The following is a 27239-nucleotide window of genomic DNA, read 5'->3' as shown; positions in this document are numbered from 1 at the left end:
AGTAGTAAACTGTATTAAAAGTATACCACTTAATTCTTAAAAGTATTCTGTATATCGGACATTAAGAATACATCACTTATACCTATTGTGATACAGCTTGTGTTATAATTAACAAAAAAAAATAAAATAACTGTCACCTGTTGTCCTACTACAGGCTTTGATTCCTGCCCAGGGTTATCCAATGCTCCATGAACAAATGAAGAGTTGTGGCTATAAAATCTAGGAATACAACTGCATAAATAGTAAATAGTCCAACATACTTTTTATTACCAACTGTACTTAGATATAAAATCTGTTTCTGTTAATAATAGCAGCATCAAGTTATTTGTGGACTGCAAGTTTTTCCTCAAAATCCAGTTAAATCTTGATAAAATATTCAAGAACAGTTAGGTCTTTCAAATAAACTATATCTACACATTAGTAACACAAAACCAGTTTAGTTCTCCAGATACATTTTTTTTTATACAATTTTATTTTAGTTTTTATCAAATGATGGATGTGCGTTACTATAAAAAAAGATGTTTTTAGGTATACTACTGATTTGATACATACAAATTAAGTTGTGTGTTCTGTAATTAATAGACTACACCTAATCATAACCAGTTGCAACTACACATTCAATATCAAGCTGGTGATTTGTGTAAAACTACCTAAAATATTGTATTCCTCAAAATCTACTTCCAGTCCTAAAATTGGAGTTATATCAAAAGTTTTAATATTACTAAAGTTCTAATTCTTAATTTCAAAAGAAGGTATTTAAACACACTTCCAATCTTCACTCTTAGTTCATACAACATGTCTACCCTGATCTCTCCAAATTAACTTCAATAATTAAAGTTATAAATAAACAATTGTTAAACCCACCAGAAATGATTCTCCTATTTTGTTCATGCATTTCAAGCAATTTACTCAAACCTACTCATGTGATGGGCATGTTTACAAAGTACAGAAATCTTAACCACCTTTACTTAATTTTGGCAGTCAAAAGGTAATTTTGCAAGAAGAGCTTTAATGAAAATTTTTGAAACCTATTTGAAGTTTAGTTAGAAAATCTAAATTATGGCCATTTTGCTACATTCTACTACCGTGCTTAATATTTTATTTGTTCCAAAATGCATCTGAAAGTGAACAATTTTTTTGACAACCAACATAACGTATGGTTCCCAAAACATAGCTCAAAATGTAGAGGCCAATGTTTCAAAAGCCTTCTGCCTTTCATCTTCAGATGAATATATATATATCTGTGTGTGTGTGTGTGTGTGTGTGTGTGTGTGTGTGTGTGTGTGTGTGTGTGTGCGCGATGTGTAGGGGGTCTTTTATAGCATCCTGGTGAATTGTGGAAACAAAAGTTTCATCATCTGGTTTACTTTCAGTAAAAATTACAAGTTTGTATACAAACAATTAGCTTTCTTAATGAAATTTTATCACTTAATAAAATTTAATATATATATATTACACTTCATGTTAGAATGAGTTCATATTATAAACACAAAAATACAAATGTTTAGGCTTAATGGTACATATGTATATCATGTTGACTTTCCAGTTGTACCTAGCTAACATTACATAAATTAAAGAAATGTACATGCACACGTTACGTTACATATCCAATAATATAAAATTAACCTTTAGTCATCCATACCTTAGCTGTGTTTTAGGAGAATGGTATTTTGTAACATTTCAATTATTATACATTTTATACAAGACACATACAGATTATTACCAATTAGAAATGAATTTTTGTTAAGATATAGAACAATAAATCAATAAGTAAAGCAAACAATTATCTCTTCTAACTATGGCCTGTAGTGTTGCTGCTGGTCATAGGTTGCCAAGTCTTAAAATTGGACACGTACAGGATAAACCTTTGTTTTTCTTTTACATTTTATAGACACACACACACACACACACAGTTGAATAGCCAAAAAACTCAAATTACTATATAGATACCATATAGTTCCACTAACATTTATCAAACTTAATAACTCAAGTTGTATTTATGTCTTTGAAAAACAAATTAAAATTTCACGCAGACTAAAGACAACTTACATCCTCAAAATCTTGGGTTGAAAGAACTTTGTAGCCTTTTCACAGTGCAAAATGGCCGAGAAAACCATTACGGGTACATTCTAAGCAGTCTATTGGCTATATGTCATATTGAAGTGTATACAAGGTACAGTTTTCCAAAATAGAAAGAGGTGAACACAGCCACTGTGTTTGATTCAGTACAGAGTCCATATCTCAGTGAAATGAGGTTTCCAGCTTGTCCGTATTGGTAGTATGAGATTCCAGTTTGTACAAAACTATAGGTTTAGCACTTTGACAAACAAATTTAAACCAGTGCTGTATTCAACATAAATTGCAACTCATTAAAATCTATATTTAGATATGTTGTTTTCATATTTACTTTTAAATTAAGAAAATAGCCCACATACAAGTTTTAATTAACAATTTGATTACAAATATATTGATAAATTCAAAGAAATTCAGTAAAATTTTGAATGCAAGTCAACAAGATATGATAGCATGGCCTACAAGCCATTGCAAAAAGGTTTAAAATGATAAGGCACACATGCAAACAAAAAGCTCGAACTACATAGCACTGTCAGACATACATCATCTTAAAATTGCAAAAACACCTAAAGCAAACAAATACATGAAAATACTCATGTCTTTATTACTGATTCATTTTTCACATTTTAGTTATTATCTCCTCTCAATTTTCATAACCTAATTAATAAATCAAGTCTGACCTAAAATGCCAAACAAAAGAAAATGCTAAACACAGAAATCTTACCTGTGAAGGTAAATTGGAGCTATATTTAGTACAGTATAGTACTGTCTGACAAACTCACGACCAACACATTGAGGACTTGGAGTTTCCATGACCATGACTTACCAAATTTCACAAAGCTGCAGTTAAAAGAAAAAAACATTAACAGTTGTAATGTCAATAAAACATTAACACTAATAATGCTTCACTTAACACCAACAAGCTTATATTTACACTAAAACTTCTTCAAACTAAAAATTTTTAGTTCTTCATATTAAAAATTGATCCACTAAATTTTAAACAATCCTGATAAAGCAACAAAAAATTACATCAGACTAGAGTTACACAAAGATGTCAGGTCATGTTGATGTTTTAAAATTAAGCAGTGTGACATTGTCTTGTTTATCATCATGTCCAGGAATTAGTATATAACCATCAGCAACACATTTAAAAGTCAGTTAAACAGCTTTAACTGAAAACACCTGTTAGTTTAACCAACAGCAAATTGTTGGAGATGGACAGCTAGAAACACAAAATGTTACTGACGTGGAATGAATGAACACTCTTCTCATGCATCTCCAGACTTTTTGCTTAAATGGCTCACGAAAATCAAATTAGTAATTGGGCTTCCCAAATCTGTACATTATCCCAAAAAAAGATTTTACTATTCCAGTAATTTTTTAAAGATAAAAAACAAGAATTGGAAAACTCGTCACAAGTAGGTGAAAAACAAAATAAACATTTAAACTGATACACGATACTAACTAAAACTCGAGACTATGTCAGAGGATCTTCATATCCGCCCCATTTCTTTTTATTCACATATTACATTTTCAGACACCTCTAACGACACTGTGTCTTGAGTGATCACCCAGTTAGTCAGTCCTTAAGCCAATTTTGCCCACAATTTAGCTTAAGTCTTTCTAATAAAAATACACTTCAGAACAACTAGCACAGCACACTACAATAGGTGATCATGCAATTTAAATTAAATTCTATACTCTAATGTTCACTTTGTTACATAATAAAGTTTAGAAATTAAAGCATGAAAAGTAACAAAGGCACAAGCAATAATAGGTAAATAGAGTAGGCTTACTTGTGTATCAGAGTCAGAGAGGATTTGATAAAAATGGTGAAAATAAAAGAAATCCAATATGAACTTGTGCTGTGCATGCATGATAAAGAACACTTTGAAGAAACTTACTTTAGACACACTCTCTCCATCACTGACAAGTACAATATTAATAAAGTTATTCAAACCCCGACAGTGAAAGAAACATCAGATTTTAGATTAGAATACTAAAGTCATAATTGAGAGTTACTAATAAAAACAATTTAGGCTATAGACACTAATTATTTATTCACAAGCATCCATGTTGATCAACTACTTTCCAATACACAGGACCAGCTATCTCTACAACCTCCAACCAAATATCAACTGCACTTCTTCCTATGTAACACAGTAAGCTTCAGTATAAGAATTGAAGTAACCAATACAGTTAGTCAGTTGAAGACTTTAAATATTAAACAAAAAACCATTAGTACAACAACTGGACAGGCAAAATCATAATCAAATTTATGAAAAAGTTACTTAGTGTTGTAACAGACAGTACAACTGAAACAAAAGGTTTTGATTACTTCAAAGTATAACCTAACCCATCCCATTTTAGTTATATTATGAAGCTAAAAGCAAGTTCCACAGTCAGGACATTGTTCAAGGTTCTTGCCTCATAACTGTCTACTTATTGGCATACAAATCACATGATTGATCATTTCTTTGAAACACACACACTGGAGTTCCAGCTTTCTTTACCTTGCAAGACTTACACAAGACATTTGTCATACACGAAAAAATTTCTGAGGAAGCCATGCTTTTGTTAGAAAATGACATCTTCCAAATAAAATTGGAGAAAATGTCCCAGCCTTTAGAATTATCAGTAATAGGTTATTAACCTTAAATAACAATACTCCAAAAAATAAATGTTCATGTTTTCAACTTGACACCTAAGTTACCTACTACTACAGATCTTCACCTGACTTATGGAACTTGAAGTTACTCTGCATGTACACATTTTATAGTAGATTCTGCATGTTATTTGGGAAAAGTCATAAATCGTACTTGAAGTGGACAACAAAATTCAGCTTGCTACAAGAGAAGTCAAGTTAAATTATTTGCATGGATGCACCTTAATAGGTGGGATGGTGCAAAGTCAGAAATAGTCCACTCTAATGTAGCAATGACATGAATGCTATTCATGAACTGACACCATACACAGGTGGAGTCACTACCTCAATACAAATGTTTGTGCACTCCAATAAGTGTAACAAACTTATTTTAAAGTGGACAGGTTTGTTAGTTCCTTTTACCATCTAAAGTTTCTCTCCAAAGACAAAAGCTGGAGAAAATATACAAGATTAAAACATTTTCTGCTTCAAATGGTTGATTTTAAAACAACTTTTAAATTTTTAATGAAACCACAGTATTCATACAGAATGAAAATAAGGCTCAAACTGAAAGGGAACATCATTCCCACTATTAAAGGAAATATTCATTCCACTTGTAAACAAACTTTAACTGACTTAACCTGTAAAGTTATTTTGAAGTTTTTTCTGAAATTGTACAAACCTAAATGTACTAATAACATCACATTACAGAGGAACTTTTTTTTCCAATTTTCAACCATCCAGACCTTTTTCACATGTCTTATTCAATAAGACATTCAATAAGAGAATTAAATTCCTGGTAGATTTATCCTGTATGTATTTCAAACTGTGGTACCCTGCTCAAGCATTCATCCATCTCCCATTTGATAAGCTGTTCTCTCAGACAAAATTCAACATTATCTTTTAAAATAATGACAACAAACATGAATATCCGATGCAACTTTAAGAATAAAAAATAGATGTCATTGTTGAGTAGTTCTTAGCATGACTGAAATGTTCAACAGTTAGTTTTCACATTGGGCAGTATAAGTAGCTCAGACTTTTGACTCTTAGTAAAATCAAGAATGCAACACAATTAAAAAATACTTTAAATTAATAGATTAACTTAAACTTTCCCATCAGCAGGGAGAGGTATTTTTGCTTGTATATAAATGTATATTAAAGTACTAGCACAGTGTACTCTTCTTTCATTACACTGATAGCATTTCTCATTAATTAGTTATACTTTTGAACACCAAAGATTTCCTCTGTTCTGAATTTCGCACAAAGTTACATGAAGGCCATTTGTGCTAGCCATCCCTAATTTTGCTCTGCAAGACTAAAGGGAAGGCAGCTAGTTATTACCACCAACTCTTAAGCTACTCTTTTACCAACAAATAGTGGTATTGACCATTACATTATAATACCCCCATGGCTAAAAGGACAAGCATATTTGGGGTGATGGGGACTTGAACCCACAACCTTCAGATTATGCATTGAGAACCACCTGGCCATACCAAGCCACACAAGCACTACAAAAAGGCTGAGAAAAAAAACCCAGTAAAGATAAGACTCTAGAGATATAAAAGCAGATTTAGAATTATGCCAAAAAGATACAACTAGTTAAAGTTTTGTTCTCAAGAATGATGTTTATAAATTAAAGATATTGTCATTACAGTCAAGTGAAAACTATCTGGGAACATTAACAGTTTATAACAAGAATATTTTTGCATATATGAAACAACTATCTTGAATTATTAGGTTTAAAATGTTTAATACAATGAAGAAGTGAAACTACAGTTTAGAATATTACCATTATAAACATTAACAAAATAAATATTCAAATAAATAAATATTCTGTAAAATGTCATTCAAATCCAAAGCAGAATAACCATTTAGGTAATAAAACTGCCATTACTTTAAAATACTTAAAGCAACAGTTGCGTAAAATTACCATTGCAGGTAACGTTACTACTCTTTAAAGTAACGTTAACTTTGTATCACTACTGAAACCTATATTCAACAACAAAAACATTAAAACGCAGTATACACATGATACTGACATGTTGATAAAATATTCAGTAATTCCTATTATGTAAAACATAACTAAACATATACATATAACCCTTTGCACGAAAATATCTTATGGCTCAGTAACTACTAGAATTACTTATCACTTCAGTAGATTCAGTCTATTATACCCATTACTCTTAGCAGTATCAATTATGATGTCTATAGCTATAGACCTTTTATCCGTTGAGGTTTTACTACAACTCTTAAATGCGATACTAGAAACGACGCAAGTTGTCATTTTAGACTTTAAGTTTCAAAATACAAGTAATCCATTTTACAAAATAAATATTTTCACAAATTTCATCCATATTCACAAATCCCTTAACAACAAACAATTTTTAAAGAAACTCGATTTCAAAGTGACAAACTCCATTGAATATTAATTACTATTTTTTAATTTACATAAGATTAAGAGGCCTACGCAAAGTATAACGTGCCAAGTTAGGACAAAACGAGTGAACGAAATTAGGCCTACCGTGTATTATCACGTTTCGTACTGTACAAACACCAAATACTGAAATTTGAAAATAAAATGGCGTACTAACAATAATACTATTACTAGTATTAGTATTACTAGTTCTCCAACGTAACTAATATAATAACAGCAGTCTTTGCAAAATACTTAACAAATATAAGCAATTTGTTATTATTAGTATTACATAAAAATTATGAGCACGTTTTTATGTAAAAATCTAAATATTTCAGTGTGTTACTCTACTTCGAAGCTAATATATATATATGTTACAGATTTAGCTTTCCATATGTACATTAAATTAATACCGAACACGATACATAAGTTATATTCCACAGTCCACACTACTCCAGTCTCGAGGGCTAAGCCTTATAAGCCTTAATCCAAGCAAAATTCGTACTACATCTAGCCCTTTCGATAAGTTTTGTAACCCCTTCATAAAAAAACTTACCTTATAAAGGGGCCATTAACTAAATAATAATAATTACTAACACAAAAATGTTTAATTTAAAATATCCTCACTAACATCATTTAGTTTTAACAATATCTATAACAATTTTGTAAAGTAGACCTCGAAAACAGATAGTATATAGATTACTGTCAACTTTTATCAATACATGATATTTTTATGCAAAATAAGCTACCTTTCATTTGTCTTCATTTCAATACAATTAAAAATGTCGTCTTTCTTAATTAAACTATTGAAGGGAAGTTTGATAATCCAGAATTTATAAAATCTAATGATATTGGTATACACAATTTTTTTTTACTTTAAATATGGATTTTTGCTTAAATAACATTGTAATCAGAAGTTTCTAGATAAAATGTTCTTTCTTACTTATTTTATGGAATATTATCAGGTGTTCAAGATAAAGAGAAGATTAAACAAGTATTTAATATCGATTCTTGAGAAAATAATTTCTAAATAATTCTACCAATTAACTACTTAATATTTGATTAACTTAAAATACTACTTCCAAAATATTTTGCATAGCTAGAAACTGGGTTTCAATACCCGTTTTAGGCAGAACACAAATATCCTAATGTATATCTTTGTGCATAACTACAAATAAACCAAAATATTTTTTATAAAGTTAACTATGTTTCAAATGTTGAGATTTGAGACAGAAAAAAATCGAAGAGCAATAAGGTAGTTTAAGTATTTACAAGAAATAAAATATGTGAAATAGGTTGGATTAATTTGAATGCCAAAATTAATCAATACAAACAAGCCGAGTTTCTAACTATAGAAAATAAGTGTGATTGCACATTTTATTTTGCATTTTGCTGTATTTTCTGTCATTAATTATTCTTTTTTCTAAGAGTGGGCAAAACTTCACAAAGTTTAAAATTTGTAAAGTCGGATTCGTTCCGTATAGTGGGAGAACAACGTTTCGACTAAAAAAAAAAAGTAAGAGAACGCCTTTCCTATACCACTGATTATATTTATTTTGTTAACGACCCCCAGTGGTTCAGCGGTACGTCTGTGGACTTACAACGCTAAAATTCGGGTTTCGATACCCATGATGGGCAGAACACAGATAGGCCATGGTGTCGCTTTGTGCTTAACTCAACAAACAACAACATTTTGTTAAACGAAAGGTTGTACAATACCTTATTTAAAAGCTATCAGTCGCGATTTTTAGCGTTGTAAGCCATCAAAGATATTTTTAAGCCATCGGAAGATGGCATAAAAATTAAAACTAAAACATAAAATCCGCCAACAATATCTTTAAAAACTAAAACTTTAACATCAGGATCCCTGAAAGACCATTCTGTGTATCATATTTGTCCATATTATTCAAATAATAATCAACAAATAATAACCAAGTCAGAGCAAGTCCAAAATGGATCTTCAAAACCTGTGACTTTTGCACCCTCCTCTCAGGTTTTAACCAAGATGATGTCGTCTTTAATCTGAAAAATCTTCAATTTCATGATTTTTGTAAATAAACTCTAATAAAGCACTTCTGGTTCAGCATTTCTCCTTTGTAAAATAACCCCTTGTTTCCCGAGGGTTTTATCTTAAAGTTTACTGCTGATAGACAAAAAAAAGTTGCTGTCCTGGAAATTTGTTCAGTTTAGATAATTTTTGCGACTATGTTATTTACATTTACTTATGTGTCCCATACAAAATGTTTGATATAACACTTGACGACGACCGCAGAGCTAACTGGTTGAAACTTTGTCAAATTAATAATACGCATAATAAAAACTAGAATAATAGTGCGAATAATTATACCATTAGTAATATTAACTCCTTGAGTCAGTTATTCCATAAAACTATATCACTTACATTTAATAAAATAATGTTAAATCTAGCCCAAAAATATGCCAAACTTGTTATAAGTACCTTAAAAATGTACTACCCACGACTCCCTTTTATTAAAACATCTAACTTTTCCAAATAGTCTAGTTTATCTTTAAAAGAGAGGATCTACAACAGTACAATATAGAGTAAAGTGGTAACACCTATTGTTTAAATTTGTTTTCAAGCATTACAAGTAAAAAAGGCGTTGCATATTATATGTATAAATATATTTTACAATATCTGTTCCAAGAGATACTATGCAAAATAATAATATCGAACGTTACTGCACAACATTACATTAAAATGATACTAAATTATTACTAACTATTCAAGTACATGAAATTATTTTTTTAAAACAATAAGCAGAAATATTGATTGTTGGTAAATAAATTTGAGGATTGAAACTAATGAATTTTTTAGCTTACAATAACTAAAACCCATACTTACCTTGTCAAGCTGATGGCTATAGTATTGTACAATACATTATTTATCAGCCTAATTTGCCTCGTGATAACAAATGTCAGGAAGTAAGACCTTATGTTTTCTAGGTGTCTTCTACTGAAACCTCATTAAGGTATAAGTGCAAATATCTTATATCAGATTATACTTCTAAAATTAAAACTGTAACGAGCATACTTAGTTAAGGAACACATCCAAGTATTTTATACGAATTTTCTAAAGTATATAAACATATTTTCCAGCCGAAACTATGTTTTATAATTTGAATATATACAAACAGGAATTAGCTGCTTCTTTTGTTGAGGTTTCAGTAAAATATTGTTGTAAGTCACATTTTTATTGTTTTGATTTAAATGATAGCTAGAAGGTGAAGGACTCTGTGATCAATGAAGCTTGTAGGAATAGATTTTGAAAGTTCTAAATTTAACGCCTCGGAAATCTAGAAAATTGGGGGAATATCAAGAAACGAGACTAGATTATTCAAAAAATAATCAGTGTTTTGCCTTAAGTTTGCAGTGAATGAGTATTAGATAGTCAGTTAAATTTCATAGATAACATTTTAGTAGAGTATTTGGATCAATTTAATCGTATATTTGATTATGTGATTTGATTTGTTTGTTTGTTTTTGGAATTTTGCACAAAGCTACTCGAGGGCTATCTGTGCTAGCCGTCCCTAATTTAGCAGTGTAGGACTAGAGGGAAGGCAGCTAGTCATCACCACCCACCGACAACTCTTGAGCTACTCTTTTGCCAACGAATAGTGGGATTGACCGTCACATTATAACGCCCCCACGGCTGGGAGGGCGAGCATGTTTGGCGCGACGGGGATGCAAACCCGCGACCCTCAGATTACGAGTCGCACGCCTTAACGCGCTTGGCCATGCCAGGCCTAATGTGATTTGATTAGCAATGAAATTATACAAGAAAGCTTATTTTTACATCAGTCGTAGTACAATTTAGTAAGATATTTTAATTTGAATGTACTTTATAAGCTTAGGCCTACAAGTGGTAGAAACATTATCGTTACATGGACTGTTTTTTTAATTATTTTCACCAAATAATTTAAAAGATCCTATCCAAAGAAAGATCAACATTACATCAATATACACCTAAAAAAATAGTGTTAAAGGTATATTTGAATTTGCTATTGAAAATGTACAAACAGTTTACTCTTTGATAATAATCTTTATTGTGAACATTTTGAAGTGAAATCATCATACTCTAATGTCCCTCTGGAAGAGATTTTTCAGTTAACCGCTGGTTCATTATGTCGAAATGGAGATGCTGTAACATTTTCAGAGGACGTTTTTAGTAAGTTGTTAGGATTTGCAATTATTGAATCTCAGTATTTATTTAACAACAATATATATCTTCAAATGGATGAAATTACAAAGAGACATGTTCACTCTCATGATCCTCCTGATATTGTAGTCAGTAATTTATTATAATGTGAGACTAGTAGAGCCTGATGCACGTTACAAGCTTAATGGTAAAGTTTTAATTGCTTTGTTTTTCCTGATGAACAGTCGAAGCTCCCCATTGGGTGCATAATCTCCAATGCTCCAATAGGCACTCGTATGGAAAGTTTTCTTAATGTATCATTTAGGCTTTATATTAACTATTATTTGTTCATAACTCATGTATCTAGTTTTGTCCATCCTAACAAGGTAGGCAAATGATGATAGGCCAGTAACCTGTTAGAATGAAACTACCATTTGTGAGGGGTGGTGTACTTTTTTTTTTTTAAAGGATGCTAGCATATAAAAGAACTGAAACATCCGAAATCAGAAATCATTTAGAAAGAACATAATAAACTTTTGCATTCAACTGATCTATCACTTGGACTGCACAATGCTTCAGCAATATTTAGAAAAATGATGTGACAAGCAGTCATATTAGACTTTTTCACCATCTTTTAATAATATAAGAACTAAAAAATATCTTATTCTGATACGATTCAGTTTTATATATAAACACATCGTCCAGAAAGCCGTTTAATTGTTTTATTCTAATCACTTTTGTTTCTCTGTTATTTTCTATTTTCTAGCTAATGATATGTACTTTGCCAACAAGAATATTACCGCATTTTTACACTTTGTATAGAATAGGTCTTTCATTTGGTGATAGATGATACTTAGATGTTGCAGAATAGGCGTAGCTAGGCAATCACACTTAAGGCCCGTGTTACAATTCTACTTGACAGTCGCCTGAATACCCAGTTGATGTCTTGAAAAATCAAAATAGAAAACTATGATCGATGTAATACTTAAACACCAAAAATTCCCGTGCCTTTTGAAGTAATTAATAAGTATTTATAAAAATATTGCCAGTCAGTCAGTTAAGTGTCGGAAAAGTTATTTAGTGTCATGATTAGATTTGTAAATCAAAATCCGAGACAACCCAACAATCCTTGCCCCTAATTTCAAAATAGTTATTAGAAGTTTGAAACAATCATGCATTTATCTAATTTACCTTAAATATGTTTATCCGTTTCCAAATATACTAACACTGACATTGTTTTTTAAGGTAATTTCAAATATTTTTTATTTGGGATAGACACATTCGCTATAGTTTTACTATAGTACTACTAACTAAAAATATCTGTGTAAACCTAAGTTTCTCATCATTGAAATAGTTTGGCAGTAGGAAAGTGTGTAAGTGGCAGTTTGATATCTTTATCTTAAAATCAGAATGTTTTGTGCGTCCCGAAAACTTTCATCGGGACACTGGTCATTCTAGTTATCACACATATTCTACAATTCAGTTACTTGGTAATTTAGTACTGTTTATTGATTGTTTAACTTTGCAAAGAAATTTTACAAGTTAGGCAACCCTTTTACAGTTTATATTGAAATGCTGTGTTTGAAGTTAGGTCCACATACAGTTGTAGAATTTATCAAGATTCATTTAAACAAATGAACGTAGCCATAAGAAACATTTCTAAAGGCAGAAATAAATTAATTATTATTATGTGAACTGAACCTAACACTGTTTTTATCAATGACCTCAAAAACGCACAACAACAGATGTTACAACATGATGGACTGTGTTAATCACACTAGACATTGCTTTAAAGCTGTATTCTAACGGATTCAAGTAATTCATGTGTGTGTGTTGAAGATGATATCTCGTGAAAACTTCAAAATCATTTGTAATTATGATCAGTGTGTACTTCTTTTCAGTCGATATTTATTAGGTTACTCATGTGAGACATTCAGGAATAAGTAACACTCTGCCGCCAGTGTTTGCAATTAACTCAATGGATCCTTCTTTTGTTAATGTTTTATTGTTGTTGTTTAATTCTGTTTTCAAGGGATAATCATTTCTCTTTACCCTCCTTTTCATACTTAGGTTTTCATTTATGGATTCAAGTTAAAGTGATGTCGAGAATGGATTTTTTCACTGAATTATGTTGCTTGTGTTAAGTTTATAATTTTTTAACCTGAAAATCATTCTTTCTTGGTGTTTAGGATCAGCACCTTTTATTTTGGATTCCGATTGCAGTGCCTTTGTGAGTGTTTTTACTTACACTACAGTAATTAAACATATTATAGCCAACGATTAGTGCATGTATTGTTCTCACATTACAGTGATTAAACAGATTCGTGTGCGTATTGACCTCACTTACACTACTAATTAAACAGATCATAGTGCAATTCGTTGTGTATTGTTTTCTTTTATACTACAGTAATTAAACAAATTATAGCCGACGATACGTGTATGTGGGGGAGGGTTTTTTACATACACTGCAGTAATTAAAAAAATTACATATATAATTATGAGTTTTGTTTAACCTATACTAAGGACTACCGTGCGTAGTGATAGCTTGTTCCCAAATATTTTCTGTGGTACTAAAGCTATTGCGAAAACGTCACATTTGTTGTCTATAATGGGAAAAGAAAGAACATTTTGGACCTTTAGCTAGTTTCCAGTTCTCCCTTCAGCAATGCTTTTCAATATTACTGAGAATTTTACAAGTTGTGAAAGTTCACTACTGTAATTAGTAATACTGAATTTTACACTGTTTTAACTTGTATTCTATTTGTGTATCATCATACAAGAACACTTTGTCAGTAGCATAACTTGCAGAAATTTGATTTGACTAATGTTTAGTCATTTGTTGAAAGTTATATTCTTAATGTTTTAATTCAGATGTTTTTTGATAGGTGGAAGATGTGACGTCATTTCGGCTTAAGGTGTAGAAAATTCGTGAAAGTTAATATATGTGTGTATGTGTTTTAAAATTTTGCTCAAAGCTATTCAATGACCACCTGCGCTAGCCGTCCCTAATTTAGCAGTGAAAAACTACAGGAAAGTAGCTAGTCATCACCGACCACTGCCAGCTCTTATCAGTGGGCAGTGGGATTGACTGACTGAAAGGGTGAACATGTTTAGTGTGAAGAAGGTTCAAATCCTCGACTCTCAAATTGTGAGTCCAGCACTCCTGACCATCTGACTCTGCGAGGCGTATGAGAGTTAATAACCTGGAAGTTTTGTGTACTGTGTAGAAATGTGAATACAATATAAATAAAAGGCTCAGTGAATCATTAAATATATTAGTGAGTATGAGTGGTTGTTGCAGCTCACTGTTAGTAAGAGTTGCGCAGTGAAACTTAGTGCATATTTGTTCTTGACCCATTAGTGAGTAATTTCTGCAAGTAAATTTATTTGTGAGTCAGACATATATCACTTCCAGTGTTTCTGTTGAAAAATTGTTTGTGAAGCTCGGCCTACAAGTGGACATAGCTCTAGCAACCGTTATGAAAAAATAAATAAATTCGTTATTATTACATCAACTGGGCTTGTTATTATTTTTACCAAATAATTAAAATGAACTTAAAAAATGAAATAACATGTAAAATTACTGATATAAAAAATGGGAGTATTTTAGCAAAAATAAAATAAAACTTCAACCAAAGTTTCAAGGTGATAACACGATCACAAAATGAAACCATACCCTTCCCGGAGATGATGAAACAGTTTGAAAAGGACAAGAAGAAAAGGTGGAAGAACTGAAGAAGAAACAAAAGGAAAGAGACAAAACTTAAGAACCAAAAGAAAAATACGCAACATCTCAAGAAGAATCAAGAACAAAAGTCTGATTGAAGGAAAGATTCACACAGATTGTGTAGCATTGTGCTTAACTATAAATAAACAAATACAGTAATAGTTAAAGTCTGATTGAAGGAAAGATTCACACAGATTGTGTAGCTTTGTGCTTAATTATAAACAAACAAATACAGTAATAGTTAAAGTCTGATTGAAGGAAAGATTCACACAGCTATTCACACAGATTGTGTCGTTTTGTGCTTAATAATAAACAAACAAATACAGTAATAGTTAAAGCATGATTGAAGGAAAGATTCACACAGCTATTCACACAGATAACTCATTGTGTAGCTTTGTGCTTAATTATAAACAAACAAATACAGTAATAGTTAAAGAATACAGAAAAAAACACCAATTAACTGTAGAAAGGCTATAATGAGATATACCAAACAGAAATCAATGATGTAGAAAAGAGAACCAATGAGAGAATAAAACATTTATAATATGAATTAGTAGATACAACCACATATCTTTCTGTACCTTCTGAAGAATTTCATCCTGCAACCATGGGCACTATAAAATATGGAATATGAGAAACTATTTAGTGTACTTTTAATTTTATTACTCCTGTGGTATCTGGAACTGTAGGACAATCTTGGACTATTACGTATATGTCGCCACCATATGCACTTCCAGAATTTAGCTGACCAGCTCAACAATATCGCCCAGTTTAGTAACCACTTGGCCCTGATAGTAAGGTATTGTAACAGACAGACATATCAAGCTCAGTTCGAAATTGTTTCCAGAGAAATCACGTGGAACAATAAGTTATTAATCTAGTTTCCAATTTAAACTACCAACTTCATCAACATAAAATAAATTTTCAGCAGAGAGAGATAACAACTGTCAATTTTTTATAAATGTTTATACAGTTTTGAGTAATACACTAAAAGGGAGTATCTAAACCAAAATTCGAAGCCAGGTTACAGAGGAAATACGAAACTTTAGCTAAACTTGCAGAAAATTTGGAAAAACTGTCTAGTTATTTTACCTGAATGCCACACTGTAATGATGAATTCATTGATACGTGAACAATTTATAAGTGTAAATGGTAAGGATATGAATATTAAGCTGAATTATAGTAGGTGTACATCTTTAAAGAAAATTTTTAGTTTGCAGTGATAATTGAATTGGTTAAAGGCACTACATAGTTGTGGGATTGTCAAATGAAGTGGTATTTAAACAGAGACTGCCCTGATACAACATTGAAAAATGAAATGATTAGTAAGACAGTAGTTACATAGAATGGTGGATTATGACACAAAGTAGTAGATGGGTAACTTAAAAGGGCGGATTGTCAAGAATTGCAGAAATATGCCTATACGAAAAAACTTCAGAACTCCTTCAGTCACAATTGGACGCCACAGTTTTATGCTTCAATATAAACTAGAAAAAATTTTACCAACGTTGCGATAAATCATTTTTTTTTTTTTTCTGATTCTTGCTTTAGGAATACGCATTGAAAAGCTAGTCAATGACCTTATGGCTAACCTTTACCTTTATCAGGGACGTCTTTGCCTATACACAAAAAAATATACAAATCAGTTAATCTCACACGAAGTAAAAAAATCGATTTTGTTAATACAGCTGCTGGTTAAAATCGACAAAAAAATGTATGCTACGATACTTTGCGAAAGGCATTAACACTTGCGATCTTTTCTAAGCCAAAGATTGTAAAATACGCCATTTTTACAGTCATTATATTCACCATAAAATAGTATGTTCAGTACATTGTCTATTAAATTGATTGTAAACGGATAAAAGATAGCTACATAAAGAAAATTGACATTGTTTTACAATTTACTTTTATAGGATTTTGTATTTTATTTATAGGTTTAATCCTTCAAATTAATCAGATAAATAAGTAATATCTTTATTTCTTTGGCATAAAGTTGGTCATTGAGGCTGTAATCGCGGCACGGAACGAAACGAAAATCTTATCGTTTTTAACTCTAACGGTTACTGCCACCAAACAATGTTTTGTACCTGTTCATAGGCAAGAAATAATTTTAAATTCAATAAAGGTAGGTTTCTCTACTTGTAAAAAAGTATAAAGACGTTTTTAATATATAATAAACATTTTATTTTCCGTATGATTTATATGTGTTTTAGTGAATTCAAGAAAGGATATAAATACAATATGTAATATTTGAAGGTGTCCACAATGTTCAACACCATTTTTATTCTTATTTTTATTTTTTGCCATTAGTAAACTGCCTATTATTTAAGCCGATTAGTCTTATATATGTAAAAACGGCTCGTTTGGGTTGCGGAAATATGTTACGTGGAGGAGCGAACAACGTTTCAACCTTCTTCGGTCATCGTCTTGAACCTAACGAGCTGTTTTTACATGTATATTTTTCTCTTCAAGTGGATTTTCTCGACATCAGTGATTAGTCTTACACTTTTGTCATTCTTTTCTAGTAATAAGTAACTGCTAAGCTAGTAACAAATTTAATTAACGTAATTTCCTGATGTCAAGTTCACGTTTTTAGCATTTCTTAATTTTCATCACGTTTTATTACCTCGAAACAAGTATTAAGGATACCATGTGGAAGTGTACTGAACGTTGACGTCAGCGTACAATTAAGGTTGGTTACATCACGTGCTTGTTGCATGTCACTTTCGCAATTTCAGGTAGAAGTAGGTGATAGCAGATAGTTCCTTTTTGTATGAGTAGTAATTACATGTTTCGATAACACGGTACAACATACTGTTTGTATTCTGCCCCATAGATCTGTTAAATAAAGGTAAGATTTCGTTTAATGGTTATAATTTGCAATCATTAACTTGGTCCTATTTTAGTTTGTGAAAATTATAATCTTGTTAATGTAGAGAAAAATACAAGTTATCAAAGTTGGTAACATAATAAAAACTAATTAGCATAAGGCTTTAGCACCTAATAAAATTTGACAAAAACCTTTCACTGCATGTTGATGCTGAAACTGTAAAATCCAAACATGAAACTATATTGTTTAATATATTGGGTATTGTACAGTTGTAACTCATTTTGAAAACATGAAAACCGTTTATTTTCTGTTAATAATTACAGGTTTGATGTTTGAAATACCATATCAATATTCTTAACAAAGGTCGCAAAAAATACTATCAACAACTGCCCAGTTTTTATTCGACATCGCAGTTGGGATTATTAATATTGTTTAAATATATATTGACTTTTATTAATTATATTATAAATGTTTGGAATAAAAATTAGCATATGTGTTTAATTATACTGTGAAAGTTAGCGTTTTGTGTCAGTAAAGGAGACAGCTGGAATGGTTAAATGATTCTTGTTTGTACATAGTAAAATATAGTTTACTTTATTCTCAAGGTTTCACCAACTTCAGTAATGTAATTTATCAACCCCTTATAAAGCTTTTAGTTAACTAGTTGCATACCTCTAGGTTAGTATTTTTACAGAATTTCACGGGATTCTTTTTTTTTTTTTTACAGTTTCTTTCTGTTAACCTCAGTTTTTGTATCTCACTTGATGCTAGGTAAACCTGGTTAAGCATTGTGAACAAAATAAACTACCGAGTACAACAGATGGAAAAAAAATCATTGAATGTTATTAAAAAAAATAAAAAAAACGCATAGTTCCTTGTGATAGTTAAACCGTCGTTTGGTGCGAGAGGTAACAAAATCAAAATAATGTCTCATTTTATTGCAAGTTACAGCTTGTACATTAAGTAAAATTTGTATTGACAACGTTTCAATCACTGGTGCGATCATTATTAATTACCCAACTGGTGAAGGCACTCGACTTCCAACCTGAGGGTCACTGGTCCGAATCTCCATCACGTCAAACATACGCGCCTTTTCAGCCGTGGGGTTGTTATAATGTAACTATCAATTCTACTATTCGTTGGTAAAAGAGTAGCCTAAGACTTGGGGGTCAGTGGTGATGACTCGTTGTTTTCCCTCTAGTCTTACACTGCAAAATTAGGGACGGCTAGCACAGATAGCCCTCATGTATCTTTGGCCGAAATTCAAAACAAACCAAACTATTATCAATTATACAGGTTTCAATGGTAAAGAACGATGTGTACATTGAAACATCGTAAATACAAATCTTAGTTACTGTAAAAGCTGTAAGTTGTAATAAAATATATTTAATCAGGAACTCAATTCAAAACGAAATTATAAAATAGTATCTGTTATTAAGTCTTGTGTATTGTTCCAATGGTTTCTGTTGTTATACGGTTTCTTTTGAATTATTAGGTAGAAGTGTTGTGCAAAGTTCAGTCTGTTTCATAAGGAAAGCGTTTTATATTTTCAACTACAAGTTCTACAATTTGCACCGTTTCACGAACTAACTATAGGCCTGAATTAATAAAAACTAACTTTTCTTATTTATTAATACCTATTGCCCTTCTTGTATTTCTAGTGTTTCATTGAAACAAAATGTCCATAAAATGGAAGTAACCAAGAAACTGAATAATAAACTCACTAATTGAACAGTCAGTTCACCACAGTAGGTTCACTGGTCAACTCAGTATTGTTTAACTCGCATTTTATATGATTCAAATAGGTTTTTAAAAACTTTGTAAAAGTAATACCAAAAACAAAACAAACTTGTAAATTAAAAACACAATCCTTGTTCTGGATTGTATAATTTCCTGAATATTCCTATCACATAAATAAAACAATAGTTCATTAATCTTAAAATTCCATAGTTAAAAATAATCACTAGGTAATTAACAAGTCTGATATTAGTGAATATAGATATTACAATAATTAGTTGTGTAAAACAAAGTAGAACATTTAAATGCTGGTTTAAAAAATTCATCTTTTTTTATTTGCTATGTAAATGTCCAGTCACTAAATCTTTTGGTGGTTTTCCTTTCCATGGTTTACAGTTCAATTGCTATCTTGTCACTTCTTTTCATTATATGGTGGAGGGAATCAGCTTGGGCTTCATCTGTGATGATACTTTAGAAGTGGCCTTGATAGAAACCTTGGTTTCTTCAGTAGGCATAATCGTCTCTGAAGCTACCAGACTGGTCATTCTCTTGCCAACATAAAATAATCATGATGGTATATATTAATCTGGAACCCCTTTGGGTTGCATGCCTGTATATCCCGTGTTTCCATTTTTGTTGCTACTGAAAGTCCATCCACGAAAAATGTAGATGTTAAAGTGGAAATGGGGTTTGCTGTGACTGAAACAACTCCAAAATGTGCCTCCGTTTCTCCATTAGCTCCCACATTTAACAAAAAAAAGCATTCTTTAAAATCTGGATCACTTCCTAAGCACGACAGTATGTTTGCCCAGAAGGTGTAGAGCGCAGAAAATAGGGGTGTTATTTCACAAAGAGCATGAGGGGTTGGGGTGGGGCAAAGAAGGCTGACTTTGCTTGGATCCCTCGTTTCAGTTGAAGTGCATAAATATTTCTTGGACTGTGGAATTGTTAAGAGTAAGTCTAATGTAATATTATGCTTCAGTATTGATCCAATATTATCCACATGCATCATTCGCTTTAGAAACTATTTCAAACTGTGCCCGATATGTCTCCTGCAATATCTTTCTGTCATAGTCTGATGGTTCTTGATTAGTCTGGGACATTTCATTACGCACAGCTTGTGATATGGACTTTTTGTTCACAAAAAATATTTAGTTACTGTATCCAAGTTATCGTCGCATCGTTATGAAAGGTTTCATTACAAGTGTTTTTTGTGATTGATGAACTTTCTTACTAGATTCATCACAACCTAATTCAAGTACTAGAGAGCACCACCTCACCCGTCTCTCGCATAGAGGGATCAAATGTTTAAGTTTGACAAAAATTATCTTGCATATAAATCAATTTTTAAATTCCCCTTTGATGGATATGGCGTGTCTGAGGATTGAGTTCGTATCTTCTGTAAGGAATGGCCGTGAATGGTTTCAAAGGGCTTTCACTGGCGAAAAGTGGTCACGTTGACACTGTGTGTGACGACATTTCTGCAAAGGTTTCCTCAGGATCAGTAAATCGGGAAAATTGTGGACGAGCATGACCTATTATCTTATTTTTGTCATTATTATTGCCAATACTCAGTTTTATGTTTAAAATACTATATATCACAAAATCAGTGTTCGTAACAAAAATTCCATTCCACAAAAATAATATAATAATAATAATGCAATCATCATAAGTTGTTCAAGTAACTAAACATTCTTAACAGAATATACGGAACCCTTATTGATTTGACAATGTTCTTGTTGAACTATTCTATTAAAATCCATGAATATGAAATAAAAAGGCAAGCTTAAATAGTCGAGGAATGTCTTGTAGCCATATTTGGCATAAGTGGTTAAAATTATAGTCCAGAGAGGTTTTATAATCCCATATGACAGAGTTAATGATTTTCGAAGTTGTACATTTGCTGATTCATTTACCACATTTTTTGTCTTGGGATCGATGCTCTTTTGTTAGCCTTCTATGGCTTTTTCAACAATGCAATTATGCATATTTTTTATCTTGTCTTCCATTAAACTGATATTGATTCAGGACATCTTATAAGATGGCTTAGCGCTTTATTTGCAGGAGCTAGTTTCGAGGCATTGGATTTGTAGATCCTCACCAACATATTGACCCTGAGAATGGGCCGTCATGTTATAGTCGAATATTTCCGTCTGCCAAACTTTTCCTCCTCTACCGCCGACCACTTTTCTCTGACCCCCATCTCCAAAATTCTAATATTAAATTGTATACCCAAGGTAACTTGATGCAAAACTTAAATTTCCATAACATTATTATTATACTTACTTGCGAGCAGGACAAGGAAGAATACGAATATCCTTGAATACCCCAGTTGAGGAAAGTCCTACTTTTCTTTAAAACTAAATTCCTGCCACGATATAAATGATAATAAAAAATACATGAGCTGTTAAAGTCTTACAATAATCAATATAGCCTACTCATAGAACACTCTCCCCACTGAACATCATAACTTACCATGGACCAATCAAATGTTTCATAAGATTGAGACTCGAGATGTAACCCTGATATGCTAGAAGGCCAGAAGACTCCCAGTTGTAAATCATACTGTAGACCTCAAATAAATATAATTTGTTTTTTAAAAGGATTAATAGAACTCTACCAATATTAGAGCATTTACATTTATGAAAAAAAGATGGCTCCAGAAGGTTCTGCATGGACAATTGGAAGATGAAGTCACAAAATTCAGTTTACTTAATGATAACAAAAGCATTTTCCATGATATTTCTCTAACTACAAGCTTTACAAATACACCTTATTAAAAAGGCCTAGCTTCAAAAATTATGCTGAAGAGAGACTTGCTAACTTTTTAGTACATGAATTATTTCGTGTGTTTATTACTTAGCTCAGATATAGGCACAAAATATAAAGCACTGAACTAACTAGCTGATTCGCTAATCAATCGCCCCCCCCTTCAGTGGCACAGCGGTATGTTTGCGGACTTGCAACACTAAAAACCGGGTTTTGATACTCCTGGTGGGCAGAGCACAGACACCCCATTTTGAAGCTTTGTGCTTAATTCAAAACAACAATAACAACACTAATCAATAAACTAATTTACTCTTACACAAATGTTTATACAGGGTGTTCGGAAAGTCACCGTGCACTTATATATGTATGTGATTACAAAGCACAGTGAATTTCCGAACACCCTGTATTATTCCAATAATTTCTAAACTTTCAAGACAATTTAGTCAGTAAGCTATTCGTTCTGGCATGGCCAAACGCGTAAGGCGTGTGACTCGTAATCCGAGGGTCGCGGGTTCACGCCCGCGTCGCACTAAACATGCTCGCCCTCCCAGCCGTGGGGGTGTATAATGTTACGGTCAATCCCACTATTTGTTGGTAAAAGAGTAGCCCAAGAGTTGGCGGTGGGTGTTGATGACTAGCTGCCTTCCCTCTAGTCTTACACTGCTAAATTAGGAACGGCTAGCAGAGATATCTCTCGAGTAGCTTTGTGCGAAATTCCAAAACAAACAAACAAAGCTATTCGTTCATAACTGAGGTCAGATCTTCTATACAAATAACAATACAAGCATCAAAATTGAAAAAAATATAAACACTGTTAGTAGTACTGAAACGTAATAGGTTATTCTTCAATATTTTTTTTTCAGTGAAGTATTGATTTACAACTCTATAATCGGAGGTTCAATTCCCCTCGTTGGACACGGCAGAGAATCCAAGGTGGCTTTCTATATGAAAACCACACATAGTGGTTAGGACGTTTAACTCACAATCTCCGTCACACAAAACATGCTCGCCCTTTCAGCTGTGGGGGCGTTATAATATTACGGTCAATCCCACTATTCGTTTGGTAAAAGAGTAGCCCCAAGAGTTGGCGGTGGGTGGTGATGACTATCTTTCCCCTTTAGTTTTACACTGCTAAATTAGGGACGGCTAGCACAGATAGCCCTCGTGTAGCTTTGCCCGAAATTCATAAACAATCTTACAAAATGAATATTTATTATTTTTGTTTAACAATAAAATATTTTATAACAGACGTTTTTAGAAAACGTAAAAAATAAATGGTATATCACAAAGTTTGTTGGTTATAGAATTGATTAATTTACATAAAATTGGTTTATACTGTAAATTTTGTATTAGTTGAGTAACAAAAGCGGCACAGGTTTCATGTGTACAGAATGTACACTGCATGCATTTGTGTACATACCAATATGTTTAATGTAAACTTCATCCTATTTGTCTTGTACATTTTACTCACGCCTTTACTACGTAGTTCAAGAATAAATTATTGTACCAACTTTGACAATCCGTTAGGCTTAAACACGTTAGGTGTAACAATAACAAATTGTTTAATTTCTTCGTGTGTTCTTATAGCAAAGCCACATTAGGCTATATGCTGTAATTTCTTCGTATAACTTTTCTGTGCTTGAACGTTGTTCCAACATTTAAGCTATGTTTGCAAGTGATGCTAATTGCACTACACTAAATTTATGCAAAGTTACTCAATGTGTGTGTAAGCTAACAAACTCACTCTGAGGTTCAGAATATTCGTATTTATTTGTATATGCTGTCCAGTTTTTTTCTATATTTTTCTGATAATGTTGAATAATTATGTAAAAAAGTTTATTTTCTCTCAACTATTTTATACTTTAGTATGAACTACCAAGGAAATTACAATCAACCGCCCCCTGGTGGGTATTATCAGGGCAATACATATTATCCACCGCCTCAACCTCAAGGTGGTGCTTACTACCCACCACCACAACCTTCTGGTGGTTACTACCCTCCTCCTCAGCCTCCACCAGGAGGTTATTTTCCCCAAGGTCAACAGCCTGGTACTACTACAGTGTAAGTATGACTTTGTCTATTCTGTATTTTTCAAATTTGGGTTCATTTCACCATTACGAAACGAATTTAAGCACTATTTATAATCAACTTTATTGTACACTCGGTGGCCACTTTATTAGGTATACCTACCTAGTCGTGAGTAGGACAGCCTGAATTCTTTGAAACATGAATTCAACAAGATGCTGGAAACATTCCTCATGGATTTTGGGCCATGCTGACTTGACAGCATCATGCAGTTCCTGAGATTTGTTGGTCACACATTCATGCTGCAAACCTCCCACTCCACTTCATCCTAAGTATGCTCTACTGGATTGAGATATGGGGACTGAGCAGGCGAGTGGAGTACACTGAAGCCATTGTCATGTTCTTGGAACCAGCTTGAGTTGATAGGTGCTTTGTGACCTGGTGCATTATCTTGCTAGAAGTAGCCATTGGAAAATGGGTAGACTGTGGCCATAAAGGGATGCACATGATCAGCAACAATGCTCAGGTATGCTGTGGCATTCAGATAGTATTAATTTGGTATTAAGGGGCCTAATTTATGCCAAGAAAACATTTCCCACACCATCACCAGCAGCCTGAACTGTTGACACAAGGCAGGATGGATCTATGGATTCATGCTGTTTATGCCAAATTCTGACCCTACCATCTACATGTTGCAGCAGAAATCGAGATTCATCTGACCAGGCAACATTTTACCAATCTTCAGTTGTCAAGTTTTGGTGATTCCCGGCCAATTGTAACCTCATCTTCCTGTTCTTAGCTGACAGGAGTGGAACCCAACATGGTCTTCTGCTGCTGTAGCCCATCTGCTTCAAAGTTTGACATTGTGCATTCAGAGATATCCTTCTGCACACTACTGTTGTAAAGAGTAATTATTTGTGTATTTGTGGCCTTCCTCTCAGCTTGAACAAGTCTGGTCATTCTCCTCAAACCTCTCTCATTAACAAGGTGTTTTCACCCACAAAACTGCTGTTCACTGGGTGTTTTTTGGTTTTCGTGCTATTCTATGTAAACTCTAGAGACTAATGTGTGAAAATCCCAGGAGGTCGGCAGTTTCTGAGATGCTGGAACCATCACATCTGGCACCACCAATCATTTCACCATCAAAGTCTCTTAGATCACACACTTTCTACATTCTAATATTTGCTCGAACAACTGAACCTCTTGATGATGTCTGCATGTTTTTATATATTGAGTTGTAGCCACACGATTCACTCTGGCTATTTGCATTAAAGAGCAGGTTTATCTAATAAATAGGCCACTGAGTGTATATCAGGCCAATATACAGAATATTTGAAATGTGATTCTAATTTGCGAGATCAAATTCCAGTACATATTCTGCAAAGGTCAATCAGCTAATGCTACAGGGGCCTGGGAGCATGCTGCCAGAAATTTTGTAAAAAATAGATACTATAAGCTTAAATCTGGAATTAATTTTGCATGAAATATAGTTTAAATAATTGCATAGCTCTTCAAATAAAATCCACAAACATCCAATGAAAAGTTGAGAAACATTTGTATGTAAGTTTGAATTGTTTTAGTATATTATTTTAAAACAAGTGGACTGTGCTACTGTTTTTCATTACTGTTGATATATATTGCTAGCAAATCAGACACCAACCCTAGAGAATCCAGTGTAAAAGACTTGACAGTAACAGTATGACTCAGACTTGCAATTACAAAGTCTTCATAAAAGCCATTGTATTCAACAATTTCATACTTCATCAGAAGAATGTATGCTATGTAGGAAACACTAAATACCTTAAGCAATTTTGCTGTAATTATATTAGCATAATTTTTTTTTCATCACAAATTTGGGGGAGTTCAGGAGAACCTTTTTTGAACACCTTCATCCCCACTCACATGATTGAATTGAATTGTTACCATGTTTGTTCTTCTAGGCTTCAAAGTTCAAGTCACAGTTATGAAGAATTTTTCTAGGTGAAGTTGCATCTACACATAATTATGTTGCAGTATCTGCAATCAATAGATATGTTAGTAATGTAAGATTGTGATTTCTTTATTTTGGTTTATTTCTAGAATTGTGCAAGAAAAAAAGAAGGACAATTGTGGAAGAGATTGTTGTTTATGTGCTTTGTGTCTTGCATTATGCTGTTTCTGTTGTAATGACTAAATTACTGAGCAACACAAATCAACAACTAAAAACGATAATGTTTTCCCAAAGTCCTGTAATGTAACAGAAGTGAAAATAAACAACTTAACTTCAGTTATAAATTGAAACCTGTTGAGCCAGAAGAAAAATCTGATTTTGAAGAACATATGCTGACCTGGATCCTTTTATCTTTGTCTTTTGGATTGTCACAATTCTTATAGTTGAAGATATACTAATAACGTCTGAATGGTTTTAATTTTATGCTAAATTAAGAAAGAAAACAAATTCAGAAATTTTAATTTAGATAAAAACATGTTTTGTCATTATTGTACTTGCAGAATAATTTTGTAAATATTCAATCAAATCTTCCTGAGAGCAATCAGTATGGGAACAAATGAAACTAATACAGTTAACCCTAAACAAATAATTACTTAAGACTACACAGTGATTTTTTGTATTGTTTGTTGTTGTCTGGAGATTTGGTTATAAAAGTTACTTGCAATTATAAAGATAAATAGCTCAGATATATAAAATAAGATTGTAGGTTGATTAAATTATTTGGTAAATTGAAATTATATAAATATATTTTGTTTAAAATCTACATTACTTTTGCTTTTCGTATTGAGAAGTATTTTTGATATTTGAAACTGTAATAAGTGTGGTATATAATGTATAGTTTTTATGGCATCATTAAATGTTATTATTAA

At 32.4% G+C, this 27239-nt stretch overlaps 2 protein-coding genes across 10 annotated transcripts in view; one reads left to right on the top strand and one right to left on the bottom strand.

Moving 5' to 3' along the window:
• The window catches only part of LOC143256144 (ras GTPase-activating protein-binding protein 1-like), a 31723-nt gene extending 24045 nt beyond the window's left edge, over positions 1 to 7678 (bottom strand). For 2 of the 7 annotated variants that reach the window (XR_013031185.1, XM_076512936.1), the window contains exons 1-3: positions 7550 to 7675; positions 2798 to 2913; positions 138 to 219 (exon numbers count right to left, since the gene is read on the bottom strand). Coding sequence is in view for 5 of the 7 variants with exons in the window: in XM_076512936.1 (XP_076369051.1) it covers positions 138 to 219; positions 2798 to 2892 (177 nt within the window). In the remaining 2 variants the exon portion in view is untranslated. Of the gene's footprint in view, positions 1 to 137; positions 220 to 2797; positions 2914 to 5399; positions 5590 to 7244 lie in introns of those variants that run through there. The other 5 variants (XR_013031186.1, XM_076512938.1, XM_076512939.1 and 2 more) reach the window with 4 other exon arrangements.
• Positions 7679 to 17009: 9331 nt separating this feature from the next.
• LOC143256143 (uncharacterized) lies at positions 17010 to 27239 on the top strand. 3 transcript variants are annotated; one of them, XM_076512933.1, is made up of 3 exons: positions 17010 to 17144; positions 24222 to 24416; positions 26460 to 27239. In XM_076512933.1, exons 2-3 carry the CDS (start codon positions 24223 to 24225, stop codon positions 26551 to 26553), a joined length of 288 nt encoding a protein of 95 aa, XP_076369048.1. In that variant the 5' UTR covers positions 17010 to 17144; position 24222; the 3' UTR covers positions 26554 to 27239. The 3 variants fall into 3 exon arrangements, with proteins under 3 accessions (XP_076369048.1, XP_076369049.1, XP_076369047.1); XM_076512934.1 differs by lacking the exon at positions 17010 to 17144 and adding an exon at positions 17421 to 17711; XM_076512932.1 differs by lacking the exon at positions 17010 to 17144 and adding an exon at positions 17718 to 17870.

Source organism: Tachypleus tridentatus, chromosome 7 (genome assembly GCF_004210375.1).
Source record: "Tachypleus tridentatus isolate NWPU-2018 chromosome 7, ASM421037v1, whole genome shotgun sequence".
NCBI lineage: Eukaryota > Metazoa > Arthropoda > Merostomata > Xiphosura > Limulidae > Tachypleus > Tachypleus tridentatus.
This window is presented reverse-complemented; position numbering and strand designations above follow the sequence as displayed.

What these genes read in the sequence shown, in the direction of transcription:
- LOC143256143 (XM_076512933.1), top strand. Translation starts at nt 24,223, where the DNA reads ATGAACTACCAAGGAAATTACAATCAACCGCCCCCTGGTGGGTATTAT. An exon ending in CAGCCTGGTACTACTACAGT is followed by an intron (nt 24,417 to 26,459) that starts GTAAGTATGACT and finishes GTTTATTTCTAG; the next exon opens with AATTGTGCAAGAAAAAAAGA.